General features: G+C 43.7%; 1 protein-coding gene and 1 long non-coding RNA gene across 2 annotated transcripts in view; one reads left to right on the top strand and one right to left on the bottom strand.

Annotated features, from left to right (window-relative positions):
• LOC140917155 (uncharacterized) overlaps window positions 1–1,494 on the bottom strand; it is a 37,763-nt gene extending 36,269 nt beyond the window's left edge. The window contains exon 1 of the long non-coding RNA XR_012160727.1: window positions 1,269–1,494. This is a non-coding gene — a long non-coding RNA (uncharacterized LOC140917155). The remainder of the gene's footprint in view (window positions 1–1,268) is intronic.
• Window positions 1,495–2,241: 747 nt separating this feature from the next.
• Window positions 2,242–18,293, top strand: part of PDXK (pyridoxal kinase) — a 76,191-nt gene continuing 60,139 nt past the window's right edge. The window contains exon 1 of the mRNA XM_073359264.2: window positions 2,242–2,538. Within this exon, the coding sequence (XP_073215365.1) occupies window positions 2,443–2,538 (96 nt within the window). The 5' untranslated portion in view covers window positions 2,242–2,442. The remainder of the gene's footprint in view (window positions 2,539–18,293) is intronic.

Genomic DNA, 18,293 nt, shown 5'->3' with positions numbered 1-18,293 from the left:
GGGAGGAGTGTGTGTGACAGATACAGCAATTGCCTTATGAGTGGAAGACTTTATTTAATTAAGAATTCTTTGAGGGGGTCAACAAGCATGTGGACAAAGGGGGATCCAGTGGATATAGTGGGCTTAGATTTTCAGAAAGCCTTTGACAAGATCCTTCACCAAAGGCTCTTAAGCAAAGTAAGCAATCATGGGATAAGAGGGAAGGTCCTCTCATGGATTGGTAACTGGATAAAAGAAGGAAACACAGGGTAGGAATAAATGGTCCGTTTTCAGAATGAAGAGAGGTAAATAGTGGTGTCCCCCAGGGGTCTGTACTGGGACCAGTCCTATTCAACATATAAATGATCTGGAAAAGGGGGTAAACAGTGAGGTGGCAAAATTTGCAGATGATACAAAACTACTCAAGATAGCGAAGTCCCAGGCAGACTGTGAAGAGCTACAAAAGAATCTCACAAAACTGGGTGACTGGGCAACAAAATGGCAGATTAAATTCAATGTTGATAAATGCAAAGTAATGCACATTGGAAAACATAATCCCAACTATGCATATAAAATGATGGGGTCTAAATTAGTTACCACCGCTCAAGAAAGATCTTGGAGTCATTGTGGATAGTTTTCTGAAAATATCCAGTCAATGTGCAGTGGCAGTCAAAAAAACAAACAAAGTTGGGAATCTTTAAGAAAGGGACCGAGAATAAGACAGAGGATATCTCAGTGCTTCTCTCTAAAACTATGGTACACCCACATCTTGAATACTGCATGCAGATGTAGTTGCCCCATCTCCAAAAAGGTATACTGGAATTTGAAAAGGTTCAGAAAAGGGCAACAAAAATTATTAGGGGTATGGAACAGCTTCTGTATGAGAAGCAACTAATAAGATTGGGACTTTTCAGCTTGAAAAGAGATGACTAAACAAGGATATGATAGAGATCTATAAAATCATGACTGGTGTGGAGAAAGTAAATAAGGAAGTGTTATTTACTCATTGTCATAACTCACAAACTAGGGGGTCACCAAATGAAATAGGCAGCAGGCTTAAAACAAAAAGAAGCACTTTTTCACACAACACACATTTAACCAATGGAACTCTTTGCCAGAGGATGTTGTGAAAGCCAAGACTATAACAGTGTTAAAAAAAAACAAACTAGATAAGTTCATGGTGGATAGGTCCATCAATGGCTATTAGCCAGGATGGGCAGGGATGGTGTCCCTAGCCTCTATTTGCCAGAAGCTGGGAGTGGATGATGGGGGATGGATCACTTGATTACCTGTTCTGTTCATTCCCTCTGGGGTACCTGGCATTGGCCGCTGTCGGAGGACAGGATACTGGGCTAGATGGACCTTTGGTCTGACCCAATATGGCTGTTCTTAGCTTCACAGTCTCTTGTATTAAATTAATGGTTTATATATGATTGTGGGCCAGGGATGGGATGTAACAGTCTGACACTAAGTGTGTGGGAGTATGGGGCAGTGGGAGTGGCACTGGATGTGCAGTGGGAGTGTGGGTGGCAGTGGATGCGCAATAGGACTGGGGGCAGGGCGTGGCACTAGGTATGTGGGGGTATGGGACGGGGAGTGAGGGTGGCACTAGGTGTGGAGGGGTGGGGGCAGTGGGAGGGTGGGCGGCACTGGATGTGCAGTGGGACTGTGGGGGTGCAAGGGGGTGGCACTTGGTGCGGGGGGTGAGGAGCAGTGGGAGTGTGGGTGGCACTGGATGGGCAGGGGGGCAGCACTTCATGTGAGGGGCAGTGGGGGTGCCGGCAGCAGTAGGTGTGGGGGCAGGGGGGTTGCACTTGGTGGGGCGGGTGAGGGGCAGTGGGATTGTGGGTGGCACTAGGTGTGGGGGCGCAAGGGGGTGGCACTTGGTGGGGCGGGTGAGGAGCAGTGGGAGTGTGGGCGGCACTAGATGCGTAATGGGACTGTGGGGGCACGGGGGGTGTCACTTGGTGTGGGGGGCAGTGGGAGTGTGGGCGGCACTAGGTGTTGGGGCAGGGGGTGGCACTTGGTGTGGGGGGGAGGGGCAGGGGGCGGCACTTTGTGTGAGGGGCAGTGGGAGCGTGGGCGGCACTAGGTGGGTGGGGGGGTGAGGAGCCGTGGGGGTGTGGGCGGCACTGGATGTGCAATGGGACTGTGGGGGCAGGGGGGCGGCCCTAGGTGTGGGGCAGGGGGACTGTGGTGTGGGTGCCGCGGGGGGGGGGGGGGGGCGGCGGCGGTGCCTTTAAATGGCGCTGGCGGGCGCTGGCGGCTCACTCCGGCGCTGGGCTGGCGGATGTAAGCCGGGGCTTAGGTGTCTGCGCCGATCGCCTGACTCCGCCGCCTGGGCTGGCCGGCCCCGCTCTCCCCTGTGCGCCCGGCGGCGGCGGCGGCGGCTCGGCAGCTCCGCGCTGCCCGGGGAGGCTCCGGCCCCGGCCGCGTGCAGCGGGGGCAGGGCGCGCGGGCGGCATGGAGGAGGCGGAGGCGCGGTGCCGGGTGCTCTCCATCCAGAGCCATGTCGTGCGCGGCTACGTGGGCAACAAGGCGGCGAGCTTCCCGCTGCAGGTGAGCCGGGCCGGGCGCCTGGGGGCGGGGAGGGAGGGTGCCCGGGCGCGGTGCTTTCCCGCTGCCAGGCGGGCGCGACGCCGGTGCCCGGGCAGGGAAGGCTCCGGAGTGTGTGTGTGTGTGGGTGAGAGAGACACGTCCTTGATCGGCGCTGTTCTCGGTTAATACAGACTGGCCAAGATTCACAAAACAGGTACATGTCGGTAGCCAGCTATTCCTTACGCTTGTGCGGAGGGGTTTAAAGCAGGATGCTTCTTTATTTGATAGCTATACAATCATCCGTAGTATACTGAGTGCTATACCAATTTTTCATCTTGTAAATGGGGTTTGGCTTTTAAAAAAAAAATGCATGGAGTTGAATACTGTGGTAGGTGGGTTTAAAGAGCGACTGGAAATGCTTGTGACTGTTCGTTTTTTAAATGATAATGCCTAGTGCTTTAAATTCTCAAAGCCTATTACAAACACTGACTACCCTATTTTAGAAAGCATACTTAATCAGATATCATGTTTCATGCTCTCATCTCATTACTGCTGGTTCAGGGAGCTATGGTCACCCTATGTAGAGCACTACACAGTCATAAGCATTGTGGGTGTTCTCACCTTGGTCAGGTTTCAGAAGTACAGAAACCTTGCATCCGGTGAAGTGAGCTGTAGCTCAGGAAAGCTTATGCTCAAATAAATTGGTTCGTCTCTAAGGTGCCACAAGTACTCCTTTTCTTTTCACCTTGGTCAGTATCCTGTATTGTCCGCTGATGGAGGCAGGAAGCCAGATTTGATTAACCAATAATCTGATGTGCTAAATGGCAAATTCTATGTACTTGTGTAACTATAATCCACAATAAAACAAATGTAAGTGTAATGAAGTCATAAGGACATTGTAACCAGGAGAATGAACATAGTCCAGAGTTTGACAAGAATAAGATAAGGAATAATCTTTCTTTAATTATAGATATGGGGGGAGGTGGGCCTAAGGTTGTCTGGTGATAACTTTTGCCTTGTGGCTTAAGTGCAGGCTTGGGAGTTGAATACCTGGGTTCTAGCCCCACTGTATCAGACTTCCTTTATGTCTTGGTCAAGTCACTTAACCTCTGTGTATCCCAGTTTTCTCATCAGTAAAATGGAAATATAACCCATAATCTCATGACCCACTTGAGGCAAACTTTAATGCTTGCAAAGTGCTTTTGGATGGAAGGCACTGAAGTATTTTTCATTTTAAAAATACCTACTGAAGTAGCAGTGGATGCTATTTACAGAAGTCATACAATATAAGTTTTTAAAGTTCCTCAGTGCCATGGCGTATGATAAAAGCTAGTGCTGGAAAGAATTATTACACCTGTGGGCTACCTCCCAGAACTATAAGAATTGTTTATAGCAAACTGCTAATAAATATGCCTATCATTATATTTGAAGGTTGTGCAAAGCTGGGCTGATGAAACATGAAGGGAAGGAAGCAAATTGCTCTAGTGACATTTGGGTATCTTATTAGTCATCAGAACTGTGAGATGGAATTATAATAAGAATCCTTTATTTAAATAGGGGACAGTGTCAGGCTTGGGGATTTGTTCTGTACCCTTTATGCTCCCTTCAAATGTGCCCCCTTCAAATCTCCCCACCCCCCAATTTTTTCCCCCTCTTGTCTCATATCAGCTGAATCAAAGAGGGTTAAATGTGGCTCCTTACAGCAGAGTTGATAGTTCTGGAGTGTGGTTAAATGAGATGTCTGCAGATTGAGGAAGTTTTTTTTTTAACTTAGTAAAGGACAAAGTACTGGCAGCCCAGTGACAGAAGTCAAACTTGGATGGATTTTTGTATTGGAAGGGTGAAATACTATTAATCTGCTAGGCAGGCCATGTATGGCTATTTTTAGACTACCTCCATTTTTGGTATATAGTGTATATCTCTTTGTCTTCAGTGAAAATATTACATCTAGTTATATTTTTACATTTTTATTGAAAACTTGTCAGTGGATCCACTGAAAACCTGGTCCAAGTGCTGATAGTAACTTGGATCTACACATAACCATTCTCACCACAGTTTGTTTTTCAGATCTCCTTTGTTAAACTGTTTTCTTACTCCACTGACTCTTACATAAGGTACTTGTAATGAGGTTTCCAGCTTATGTACTCTTCTAGCTTCAGAAAAGTATGCACAAAGACTACAAAACAATTGCTGTTAGACTATTCCAGGCTTTCACGTATAAAAGGTCATTACAATTGGAGATGGCTGTCAAGAAGTCTTGAGATTGTGGTCAGAAATGGATCTTATTTCTCCTTAGGTTCTGTAGGATGCTAATAGTAATAAGTTAGTATAACAAAGCTGTTAACTTTTGGCTAAAAGAGAGAAACTGAGAGCTTTGGTACATGGAAACTAAAGAAAGCTCCTGAAAGACCATTAGTCATCACACTTTCAAAAGTTTGAGGGAAGATAATGCTACTTTTGAAAAAAGAAATGCAGAAAGTTGATTTTACCAGCATTTAGGCCTAGCTTTACTAATGATACCACCATAAAGGAATTTACCATTTTGTAATAATGATGTACAACTTTGAAGTTCTAACTAGCTATAGATTTTTCTATTAAATGCTACCCTACTTTTCTTTCCTCTTCTTCTGAATGAAGGACAATAGCAAAAACAGTCTCTACGTTTTGGTCAGTCAGTCATAAGAGAAAAGCAGCGAGATTCAGACAATAGTTTTTGGTGAGCAGTACATAAAGTCAAACCACAAAGAAATATACCCAATTCTAATAAACTCTTTAACACTCAGCAAAATAAACTTGTCCTAGCCAAGGTGAGGAGGAGAAGGGAAAAAACACTGAACATTGCCTTTGTGAGACTGCCCAGCAATTCATTTCTCAGACACTGCAAGGACTCTGATCTCTGAACTATAAACCATGGTTGCCAAATGAAAGTACTGGGTTTTTAAAAAAAATTTATGATTTGATTTTGCTCACCCTGCTGCAAGTATGGACAGCTGTCATCTTTACTGCAGATTAGTTTTGATTTTTGAATAGCTTTCATATCCTGTTATCAGAGTTGAAATGTCAGTGAGTCAGAACGTTGGAGCACTATTCAGTTCTGATTCAGACTAATGTAGCTTGGAGAGGTTCCGCTGTTCAGGAAGACCACTTACTTCTGCCTTCAAACAGCTACCATGACAGACCAGAAGTTACCTCCACAGCTTCTAAACCCCTTCAGAGGAGACAGGCATTTTCTAACATCTGTTCCGACAGTGGCGTGCAAAAATTATCCTCTGATAAGAAATTTTTTTTTTTTTTTTTGCTTTGCCCAACATGGAGAGGTCACATCCTCAAGGGATCTGGAGTCTTTCAGTTTTCCTATTTTTAAGAACAGCCCTCCAAACATGATGGATTTCAGTGCACCATTTAGGATGCTAGCAAATAGAATATCTATACCTTCTACGCCTCCTTTTACTCTATTCGCAATTGCTCCAAATGGCAAGGAAGTCACAGTTGAATTCACATCAACATTCAAGGTTGAATTAAAACTTGCAGGACATCACCTAGAGCAGTATAAGAATTTCACAAAAAGAAAAGGAGTACTTGTCGCACCTTAGAGACTAACCAATTTATTTGAGCATGAGAATTTCAGTTTAATTTAATATTTATATTGATATGACAAACTATACCAGTGTTGCCAAAATGTAAAGGCTCCTCTGGTAGTGGTCAGAGGTAAGAACAGTCTGCCAAGACAGGGCTTTCACAGTGTTTGATGTTTTACCATACTTATCAATAGGTATCCATTCTTGATCCGTTTATGTAGGTTGCTACATTGCATCACGTCTCTCTCTCCTGGAGGTGGACACCTTTTGTTTACCAGATCTCATGTTTCCCCAAAATTAACCTTGCTCCACCAGCCTCAAATCTGCTCTTCATATGGCAGAACAAACTAGAGCAGGCCTTTCTGCCATGCCTCTTTAGTTGAAGGATTCCAAAGAACATGAGTGAAGTGTGTTTATAAAGCGATGCAAAAAATCTCCACTGACTCCAATCTCCCAATTCTCTCTGGTTAAGTGAAACAGCTCAAGGTGAAGATCTGCCCTATTTTTCTTTGAAGTCAGTGAAGCTATGCCAATTTACACTAGCTGAGGCTCTGGGCTCAGTCATCACCTGACTGAATGAAAAGTAGAGGAATGTGATCACAAATTCTTCATAGAATTCAAAGCAAGATATTAGCCTGCAAACACTTGCCATGGAGTGTTAAAGGCAGCAAAGTTTTTTCCTCGGAGACCCAACATCCTAGATAAAGTAACTATATGTTGCACCCCTTTTCCCAGCCCTTTCTCTGTCATTTTAGGTGGTAAAAACAAGACAAGTTCTGTGCCTTTCTATACACCTGTACAGCACCTAGCCTATTTTGACTATACTGCAACAGGTCAGAACAAAAGCAAACCCCGCAACTGTTTTGCCCAGCACAAAGATTAGCATTAGAGATTGGTTCAGACCAAAACTTCAGATCTGAACACGCACAAACTTGAGGGAAGTTCATACCTATACTTGAAGACTGTGGCTTGGGCCCATTTCTAAATAACACAGAAATGTCCTTTTTTGAGAGTTCAATATTTTTACCTCTTTCAGACTTCCAGGGGGACTGGAAATATACCCCCCCCCCCTTTTTTTTTTTTTTTAGTATATGGAAAAGAATCCCTAAAAGAGCTAAGAAGAATGAGCATCACCTGTCTTCTTTATTGCTTGAGCAGACAGCTCATTCCATTCAGCGGAGAAGCCTACGCTGAACAGATTTCAAAAGGCCTTTTGTTCCACAATAGGGAGGTTTGTCTCTAAATTATAACCCACCATGAACAATCTCATTATCTAGATCAAAGTGTTGGTATTTTTGTCAGTGCTTTTAGCTCCCTCATACAGATAGCTGCTCTAATAGAGTCAAGACGTGAAAACACAGAGGAGATTCCCCCATATTTCAGGAGAGCAAGGATGGGAGGGAATCATCATGTGAACTCAACGTTATCAAAAGTGAAGTAAGGATGGAAAATTCAGCTTAAAACCGTGTTTGAAATATTGTCCAACACTAACTTACAGGTGACTAGGTGGCTCTTCGGTAATGAAATATAAAGTCGGTCACACTTCTAGGTTGTAGGTCTGAATGCAGACCAATCTGGCAGGTACCAAATGTACTCTGATGGCTTATGTGAAGATAGCTTGTACTTTTCTAGCCTATTCCTAGAAGGGACTTGTCCACTGTTTTTTTCAGGTGTTCAGATACCAGAGTGATGGGCACAGTATAGGAACCCTAGATATAATTCAAACCCTAGAGACAGTCTCTTAGATCAAGGTTAGGATACTTCAGAGCAGATGCAGCAGGGCAACTGCTTTGCTGTGGTTAAAGGACTTCAGTCTCCAGAGCTATCAGTACTACACATTTCAGTAGCACTAGCTTTGTTTTAACTTTTAGAAATGAGGGGATGCTTCAAAGGAAGAGCAGACATACAGTAAAAAGTTAAATTATGGTGGGAAAATAGCTTGTGGAAACTTAGGTTATCAGCTGAATGTAGTATTGCATGAGCCATGACAGCTCACCGTAAAGCGTGAATAACCTTTACTGCATGAAAACATACGTGTACAATGGAGACTCTGCAGGTCAATGTCCTTCCCATATTACAAATCTGGCAGCATTGGTGTTTTTTGGGGGTGTTTTTTTTTACTAGCACAGTTGTGCAGCCAAATTAGCTCTAAGGCCACTTTTAGAAAGCATTCAAGGCTATCTTGAGAACAGCTTTTAAAAAAGCCAGTTCAGCAAAATTACTCCCCCTCCACTTCCCTCCCCGCACACTACCAGCACAACTGTGTCAGCGGAAACTGTTTAAAAAAGTTTAATAAGGAATAATGCAGATGTTGAGAGGGATGACTCCCATGAGATCCTCATTTCTACGTGGGGGGAGAGATCAAGACAGGAGACCTTTCACCTGTGGTTTGTTAGCAAATCTGCCATGTCTCAAAGTACATACGTTCAAAGAACAAACAAGTGTAATTTTATCTCTGGATGGGTCTAAAGGTTATGAGCATCTTTCCCAGCTGTAATTACTTCAGAACAGTAGAAGCCAATTGCAGATACAACCTTGCTACACAAAATGCTGTTTGTTTTTTTTTAAACAGGTCTGATCCTTTAATATTTGTAAACTATGCTTCCATAGATAGCAAGTGAATCGTGTACAATTAACAGAAGTAGTCTGTTTCAAGAAGCCAACCTTCCTTTTCTCTACCAAATACCTACTGCATCAAAAGGTAAAACATTCAGGACCTGTGAAAAGAACAGATCTTAATTTAAAAGATTTGTTTTTGTTGCAGATCTTGTTTAAGTGAACAGCAAAGTCTTAACAATTATTAGTTTCAGTAGGCTCCACCTAAAGCAAGCAAGCTGTAAGTATATAGGCCTGTTTTTTGCAGCATTTTCTGAACTTTATGGTTTCCTCTTAGGACACAGTCTTTTTTTTTAATCTGGATTAGTACAGAGTGATGCACATTCTTCACACACAAATTTAAAATATAGTCACCCGGTGGTTTCTCTTGTCAAAGTCAGATTCAGGACTCACAATCTGTCAGACCACTCTGTTTGTTAGCAAAGCGCCTTGCTAATGCACCCAGATGTGAGCCCTTCTCTGAGGTTCAAGATAACTTTTTTATACAGCTAAGCCAAGGCCAATTTAACATAAGAGACAAAAGAAAGCAGAAACTGACAAATATACGTACATATCTTATTTGCATACTAACGTTTACCAATCTCCTAGCTCAGTAGGAGCTCTAAGTTAATTAGTCTGAGGACCCATTGTCTCACACGCCTTAATGTTTCTCTTCCTGACAACTATATTTCAACAAACCCTTCAAGTAGCAATTCATTAAAGAAATATAATTTCAATATAATTCATTCTACTTTCACAATCCCTCCTTTTGGTCAAGCTACACAATGACCAACAATGACTGGGTTCCACATATCAAGCGTTCTTTATCTCTTTGTTCATCAGTGATATTTAAAATCATCAAATTAGCACTCTGGTTTGGGGCAGCTATCTGTGTAGCATGCCTGACACAATTTTGGATACAACAGGAAAGTAACTGAAAACATACAAAAATTATTAGGATTCCAAACAGGAGAGTTAGGGCTCCCTGAAACAACCAGTTTCCTATGCCAGAGAAATTGAAAAGGTTACTTAGCCACTTCCATAAAGAACTTGGCTCTTCGTGGGGAAGATATGTGATTTGTTCTAAGTGGCTAGCACGATCTATTACCTCATTGGTGTTGTCTGGTATATACACACAGCAGTCTTTTCCAATGAGAGCACAAGTCCCTCCTTTTGCTGCCAGCACTATGTCCAATGCCTGACGGTTTTGGAGGGCCATCTGTCGGATTGCCCCTGTTTCTTTGACCAGGGCTCTTAAACTTTCTCCGGTTTCATTTGCCATTATTTCAACTACTGCTTGTAACCTTAGGAGCCTTTTTGCATGGTGTATTACTCCCCCAATGGTATGAAGGAACCGCCAATGGCCTCTTCCCAGGTTAAGGGGCTTATGTTATTTACATACCATTGGGCATCTTTTAAGTCCCTTCTTTTTCGCCTGAAATTGCGGAGGCGTTCGAGGGAAGGTTCCTAGCACTCAGAATTGTGGGAAGAGTCGGGCGTGATAACAGATTCCTGACCAATTAGCTGGTAGTGCGGTATAAGCTCTGGTCCCACACACCCAGTGATGGCCTATTAAGGCCAGGAAGGGTCGGTTGCACCCATTTGTCATATAGGTGTTTGCAAAGGAGGAGTAGTATCCCCCAAAGGGTACAGGGTAATTCTCCTTACTAGGAGTGGTATTATTTGCATGACATTGAAAGATTGTATTGTTTTCACTAAGGTTACTGTAGGGGGAACATGAGATTGATGATTTCTCTGTTTGATCCCAGGTTGAGAAAAATTCATATCTCTATACCCGGCCCGCCACTTTTTAGTTTTGTTTGAATAATCCCATACATCATTGGCCACAATATGCTGAAGGCAACGGCTTTTCCCCTGATCCAGCCCTGTCCCATTACACACCCAACACCAATGACCTTTTCCCTCCACCACACTTATCCATTTAGTTGCATTTATTCCCACCACTTCCCAAGTGTAATTGCTGATCCGTATTTTGTTAAACAGACGAGATCCTCCAGTGAGGTCTGGGGACTTGAGTGGGATAGCCAGGACAGGAACACCAGTTTGAGAGTGGGCTGGGATGTGGCTGCAGACCCAGCAATGAGAAATATTAAGGGTCTGAGCTATCCACACCTGCTGCTGGATAAAAGAATTGTCATCATGGTCTCCCCAGACCGTACGATACCAGCAGCTGAGGAACAGGCCGAGGCGCATGTTAGAGGCAAGGCTCTTCTGGTTCTGACTACCTCAACTGAGGGAACCGCAGTCACGGTTTTATGCTCACCAGGCAGTAGGCGCTAGGCTCGCTACTGCTTTTTTGTTTTGTTTTGTTCGTCGTCTGCTTCTGGCAACCCTTACGAGAGCGTAGATTGTAAGGTATTGCAGACTGTTCCTCTACGTCATCTTCTGGAGTCAAAATTGACTCTGCGTTGTCCTGAGGTGACTATTGGTTCTCTGGGGATGGTGCCTTCTTACACTGTGAAGCATGTATCCATGCTGCGATACCAGATAGTTTAACAGCAGTCTGTGTAGTAAGCAGTACCTGATGAGGACCCTTCCACCGGGGCTTCAAGGTGTGCTTTCGATGATGGCGCCGTATGTAGACCCAGTCACCTGGCTCGAGGTTGTGGCAAGCATCGGAGGTGGGTTCCATGGGCCAGGCGACTCGAACCTGTGAATGGAAGTGACTTACAGCTTGTATTAGTCCCTTGCAATACTGAAGGAGCGCACTTTGAGTCAAGTTCAAATCTGGAACAGGAGTAATAGTAGTCATAGCTCGCATAGGGCGTCCCATAACAATTTCAAAGGGACTTAATTTATGCCTTTGGGATGGAGTGGATCTCATGTCCATAAGGGCTAATGGTAAGGCTACTGGCCAGCTTAATCCTGTAGAGTCACAAATTTTAGCAAGCTTATTCTTAAGTACACCATTTCGTCTTTCAACTGCACCTGCGCTCTGTGGGTGGTAGGGACAGTGCAACAGGTGTTTGATATGCAATATATGGTCCAGGTGTTGAACAAGTTGTCCAGTAAAATGTGTACCCCGATCACTGGACAGAGTAGCAGGAATTCCCTTGGCAGGCATAATATGATTTAACGAACATTTGGCAACAGACAGTGAGTCAGCCTTGCAACAAGGGAAGGCTTCACTCCAACCAGAGAATAAACATACCATAACCAATATAAAGTCATATTGTTGACGCTTAGGCATTTGTGCAAGAACGGTGCTTGAGGCAGGCCCCGGACCCCCTGGGCCACTTTTGCAGGTTTACCAATATTATGGCTTTGGCAAATGGTACAGGCTGCTCAGTGGCAGGCTGCAAAAGAGCCAAAATGGGGGGCCCACCATCCTGTCTTAGTTACAGCAGAGACCATCCCCTCCTTTTCGACATGTGAAACACCGTGTAGCAGGGCGGCCAGAGACGGGTAGAGTGAAAAGGAGGCTACAAAGGCACCAGTAGGCGAGCACCAAAGAGAATCTGGATGTAGAGAGCAACCTTGGGCAACCCAGGATTCTTTCTCGGTTTCTGGGGCAGAGTCTTGGAGCAGGGTGAGGTCAGTGAGGGACCAGGAGGGTAAGAAGAGAGCGGAGAGCAAGGGAATCAGACATTTCGACTAGGCACGCTGCAGCAGCCACAGCACGCAGGCAGGGGGGTAAGCCTTGGGCAACAGGGTCTAAAGTGGCAGAGAAATAAGCCACTGGGCGGTTCTTTTCTCCATGCATCTGAGTGAGAACTCCAAGCGCACACCCAGATTTTTTGTGGCAGAAAAGGGTAAAAGGCTTAGAATAGTCAGGCAGCCCTAAGGCAGGGACAGAAGCTAAACCCTGTTTGAGGGAAACAAAGGCAGAATTGGCCTCAGGGGGCCACGGCATGGGGTCAGGCACAGAAAATTGAGTGAGTTCCTGGAGAGGTTTTGCAAGGGAGGCATATTGGGGAATCCATTGTCTGCAAAATCCAGCCATGCCTAAAAACTTCCAGACCTCGCGTGGGGAGCGGGGTCGGGGAAAGCTAAGGATAGCTTGGATGCGGGTGAGAGAAAGTGCACGGGAACCCTGGGAGAGGAGAAAGCCAAGGTATGTGACAGAAGCGTGACAGAGTTCTAGTTTTAGAGCGAGAAGCTTTGTGACCCGTATTTGCTAGGGCAGTAAGGAGTACTAAAGAGTCAGTTTCAGAGGCAGACAATGAAGGGGAACAGAGGAGTAGATCATCTACATATTGGACTAGTGTGGACCTGGACAGGAAAACAAGGTCAGCAAGGTCTCTGGCTAATGCCTGGGAAAAATATGACGGGCTTTCAGTATACCCCTGGGGCAGTGTGGTCCATATGTACTGTTGCCCCTTGTAAGAAAAGGCAAACAGAAACTGGGAGTCAGGGTGAACCAGGACAGAAAAGAAAGCAGAGCACAAATCAACAACAGTAAAATGAGTTGTATCTGGTGGGATAGAAACCAGAATCTTTGAGAGAGGCAAGTTTTGATTCTGTCCACCTATGATTTGCCTCTTCCCACCACTGCATGAAACAATCAACCTATCCTTTTGCCAATTTAGTTTTAGGTTGGCTGAGTTTGTCTTTTAAGACGTCTACTCGGTCTTTGTCCCAAGATCCTAACAGTGGCCACTGAATTTTGGGATTCTCCTGAGTTAGCCTTTTGCATTCCCATACACATCTTCCCTCCCTCCCTCCCTCCCTCCCCGCAAGGTCAGCCTTTTGAAGCCATCCCCCACCCATGCCATGAGGTTTTCTGTTCATTAAAACACAACAATGCTAGCAACAAGACAAACACCACAGACAAACAACACAAAACATAGATCCATGGTATTCTGAATTACTCTTCCGCTGGCGCCAGCTTGCTTGTAGAGTCTAAAAACAAAAGAAACAATTTCCACCCCCCTGGTGGGGACAAATTATTGCTTAATAATAATACCACTTTCTTTTACAAATTTCCTTGCTAATTGCAGGAAAAACAGAGGAATTGCACCCACATTTTCCTGTTTTTGTTCTATAGGCAGGCCAGGTTTCAATGGCTTTTATCTTTTAAGGGGTATGGGAAAATTATCCCACTGTTTTAGCCATTAAATCCCTGAGTTTTCCTTCTTATACAGCAGACCAAGTTTATAATGTTTTTCCTGCTGTGTTAAGCTTTAAGTTTTATTTACAGGTAATAACTGAGAAGCATCATTACCATACGACCTTAAAGGGTTTTTCCAAAAATCATACACACTATATGTTGTTACAGGGATACTTATTATCATTAAATTTATTAAAATTATCTTGTTATACCATGCCTTTTATTTAGACAATTTGTTTGCTGACCAGGTATGTCCTTTATCTGCTCCTTTGTGCTGCTAGTTCTTTCCTTCCTTTATCATTTAGGTAATTTGCATTTTCACAGGCACTTCCTGCTTTTGGATTTAAAATCAGCAGCTCAGAGACTCTATCTTAAAAGGAACACAATCAACTTTCACCAGAGTTTTGATTACTTTTAACTTCTGCTTCCAAAACACATAGCAATCTGAAAAAGAAAACCCAACCTATTGTGGCTCCCTTTGGAGCCCTAATAGCATTTTAATTAAGTAGCATGGTATGTTTGCATTTCTTTTGCTCCTTCTACAATATACCCTGCACATGTTCTGGGGCAAATGCACATTCCTTCCATAGTTTAACTTCTATAACATTACCCAGATCCATTTTTACATAAGGTGTAACTATTTCTTTTTTTGCTTACAGAGTTTTCATGTACCTTTATCAAAGTGACAGTCTGATTACTCAGAGCCATTTTAAGACTCAGTGTTTCTAACATTGTTTGTTTTTTGTTTTGTGCACTTCACCCCTGCTGTTGCTTCAGAAGGGCACTGTCTTTTTTATTTATTTTTTTTTTTTTACTACAGCTCTCATCTGCTATTTTGTTACAAAAACAAACATAAAACAAACAAAAAGAATCCAGAATTTTTTTTATATATTCTCCTGATTTTACTGCCCTGCTGCAGCCACAACTTAAAAACATTTTTAATTTTGTAAAGCATTGAGTTACCTTTTAAGGGTTAAATGCCAAATCCCAAAGCCAAACTACACTAATTACCTGTGTCTAGCAAAAAGGTCTGTCAGTTTTGCAACTTTGAATTAAAGAGTCAAATGGATTTTTAGTGGCATTATTTAAAACAAAAACAACCAACTGGTCCTTAGAACTTTACATATTTACACACACACACAGATACATACACATTTTCTTTCCCTTAACATCCCTTCCACACTGCTCTGTTTTTTTTACATCTTACATTCCCTTTATACATTTGAGGCAGTTAAGTTCCAATAGAACACCCTTGCATCCTTTAGTGATTTTGATTACATTACCCAATAGTCAGACAATTTTGATCAGATTCTCTCTCTGCCTGCAGCAGTCCCTTATAGATCATTTCTGTGGGAAAAGGGCCCATTTTCCCTCAGAATAGCTGTAAAGGCTTCTGGGGACAGTAGCGTAGTGCTGGTAGTAGTCACTCTACCTGACTCCCTTAGCCCAGACCATTCTTCCAGAAATTTACAGGAGTCCAGACTCTTCCTAAAATACATAACCTGAGCCGACGTTCCTTTAGGGAACTGTCCCGACTTAGATGTCTGGTTACCCATACAGGAGGACTTTACACACCAATCACACAAGAAGGAAAGTTGGGTTCGTCAGAGCGATGCCCGGTGCAACACACAAAAGGAGCCCACAGGCTACTGCCTCAATCGCCCTTGCTTTCACACAAGGGTTTTACCCAAGGCGCGGTGCGGCTGCAATTGTGCAGATTTCACTAACTCAGACCGTGGGGACAGGAACCCTTTGGTCAGCCGATCCCCAGACGGAGACAGCGCCCAGACTCAAACACACCACAGGGAGGATGGATAGACATAGAGACAAGCCAGGCCTCAGTCTGGACAAAACATAGAAATAATTACCTGACCAGATTCCTGATGTCAGATCCCGGGATCCCTACCAGAACAGAGTGGGAACCAACAGGTTCGATGGCGTAGACTTCACTGTGGTCATGCACCCTTCCATCCTGGTGGAGGACCGCTCGGGCCAAATGCCCAGGTGCCAGCTTGCCACGGCCGTCCTAAGAACAGTCAGGAGTCACACGGCCCCAGTGAAGACAGGGTGGAACCTCCAAATTGTCAAAGTCAGATTCAGGACTCTCATAATTTGTCAGAAAGAAAAGGAGTACTTGTGGCACCTTAGAGACTAACCAATTTATTTGAGCATAAGCTTTCGTGAGCTACAGCTCACTTCATCGGATGCAAACAGACCACTCTGTTTATTAGTAAAGCCCCTTGCTAATGCACCCAGATGTGAGCCCTTCTCTGAGGTTCAAGATAACTTATTTATACAGCTAAGCCAAAGCCAATTTAACATAAGAGACAAAAAAAGCAGAAACTGACAAATATACATACATATCTTATTTGCATACTAACGTTTACCAATCTCCTAGCTCAGTAGGAGCTCTAAGTTAATTAGTTTGAGGACCCATTGTCTCACACGCCTTAATGTTTCTCTTCCTGACAACTATATTTCAACAAACCCTTCAAGTAGCATTTCTTTAATGAATTATAATTTCAATATAATTCATTCTACTTTCACACTCTCCAGATAAAAAACACCCCCTGCAATCATGGGGAGGTGAACAGAAGAGATTGAAAAACCAGAGAAATCAGTGAGTATGCGCTGTTGCTTTTAACGTAACTCCGTTTGGCATATGGTGTTAGATGCCTTTGGTGTGGTTTACAGTGTTGCACTACCAGAGTGGTGGTAACAATGGAGGGTGTGCTAGTGTAGACAAGGCAAAGACATTATCACAACGTTGTCTAATCTGTCACAGTGATGAAAACACTACATTGGTCCGTCTGCATTAGTGCTACCACTAGTGAGGTTGCACTGGTGGTGAAGAAAAACTCCACAACCAAACACCACACACTTTCCAAATCCAAAGGATTCCGTTCCTCTATTTGTAAATCCCATTGTCTGCAGCACTCCTGTATTGTGCCCTTTCATATTCCAGACATCTAAAGATCTAGCATTATCCTTCATACTACTTCATCCTTCTCTACTTCATGCTTTAAATCTGAGCTTTTGATTTTCCAAAGAACAAAGGAACACTCAACTTAAAAAATCTTCAGACAAAGGTGTGACTTTTATCTGCTAATGCCTAAGATGACTAAAACAGAGTTGGAGGGGAGGGGACTTTTTTCAGTTTAAACTTGTCTCTGCCAGGTGTATAGTAAGTTTCATGGCTTCACCTGTATTGGTGGTAATTTCCCCCTCCCCCCTGTTTGTGTGGGGAAAAGACAGCATGGAGGGTCGGGAGGGGGGGTAGTAATTATTTTAAAATGGGAAAATGTGATTATAAACTCAAATGGACAGGAGAGCTCAGGGATAGGTGTGGAGCCTGAGATGACTTTCCTTGATTAGACCTCAAGTTCAGTATCCTTTGGTTGAAGCCATATAACACCTCAGTGAGAGAGGTGCGTATTTCACTCCTTTTATGCTTGAGTGAGCTGTGGGTTGCTTAAAGTCACAAGAAGGTTGGTGTTAGAGCTGGGAATAGAACTTGGAAGTCCTGACTCTTGCTGCTCAGCCAGTCCCTGTAGACTACTCCCTTCATAATTTGGTAGTCAAGTGCACTGAGGTATATAATATATTAGAATAACCAACTCTCACTTGTGGCTTGTTCCAGCTTCCATTGTAGTCACTGGAAACAGAATCAGGCCTTTGGTCATTCACACAGTAGTTACCAAACACAGCTGAGTAGCTGTCTATCTTAAAGTTTTGCATTGGCATCCATCACCTTTAGTATCTGAGCACCTCCCATTGGCAAAGCAAGGTCTCTGCCTACTGGCCTCCATGAAGTATTTGGCTGTTCTTTTTCTGGTCGTAGGAGTCTCCCTCCTTGATGTAGGTTTATACTGTTCTCTTTTTAGAGATCTGAAATCTCAGAAACTATAATGGGTTAGAGTGTGATCCATTTATCACCCCTCTGCCTGGGAGAAGATTGACTATTCTCAATAGGACAGTCTCTTTCTTAAAGAACAGACCCACCCAGAGCACTCTGACTTGTGCAAAAGAACAGTGCTAAGGACCATACCAATGGTAAGACATACAGACAGCTACATACCCAAACATCTATAAGAGCAGTATGCTTTTGAAAAGAACCCAGAGCTTTATAATTTGTATGGATGTTTTTATACATAACTTGATAATTGTTTGTTAATACTTTTTCCTTCCTATGCTATCTGATACATAGAAATAGGCCAGAGCCATGATGTTTGGATCTAGAGCTGAACATTCAGATCTGATGCTCTGGTGAAGGCCCATCTCTGCTAATATGTACTTGTAAACTTAGTTGCACAGTGTTGCGCATGACTCTACTTAGCTATAGTTATGGATCAGTTTGTGGAATTCCTTGATGTGGGTGGAAGCAGCAAGAACACCTCAAATCTGTGGACTGAGGCAAACAGCATGTCCTATCTAGCAGCTTATAATGCATATCACAAAATACATAAGCTGAGTCTGCTCCCTGCAGAGTTAACAGCAAAACTCCTATTTGCTATGCCTGGAGCAGAGTCCAA

The sequence above is a fragment of the Lepidochelys kempii genome, chromosome 1 (assembly GCF_965140285.1).
Source record: "Lepidochelys kempii isolate rLepKem1 chromosome 1, rLepKem1.hap1, whole genome shotgun sequence".
NCBI lineage: Eukaryota > Metazoa > Chordata > Testudines > Cheloniidae > Lepidochelys > Lepidochelys kempii.
The sequence above is the reverse complement of the archived record's forward strand: the minus strand, read 5'-3'. Positions and strand labels throughout refer to the sequence as shown.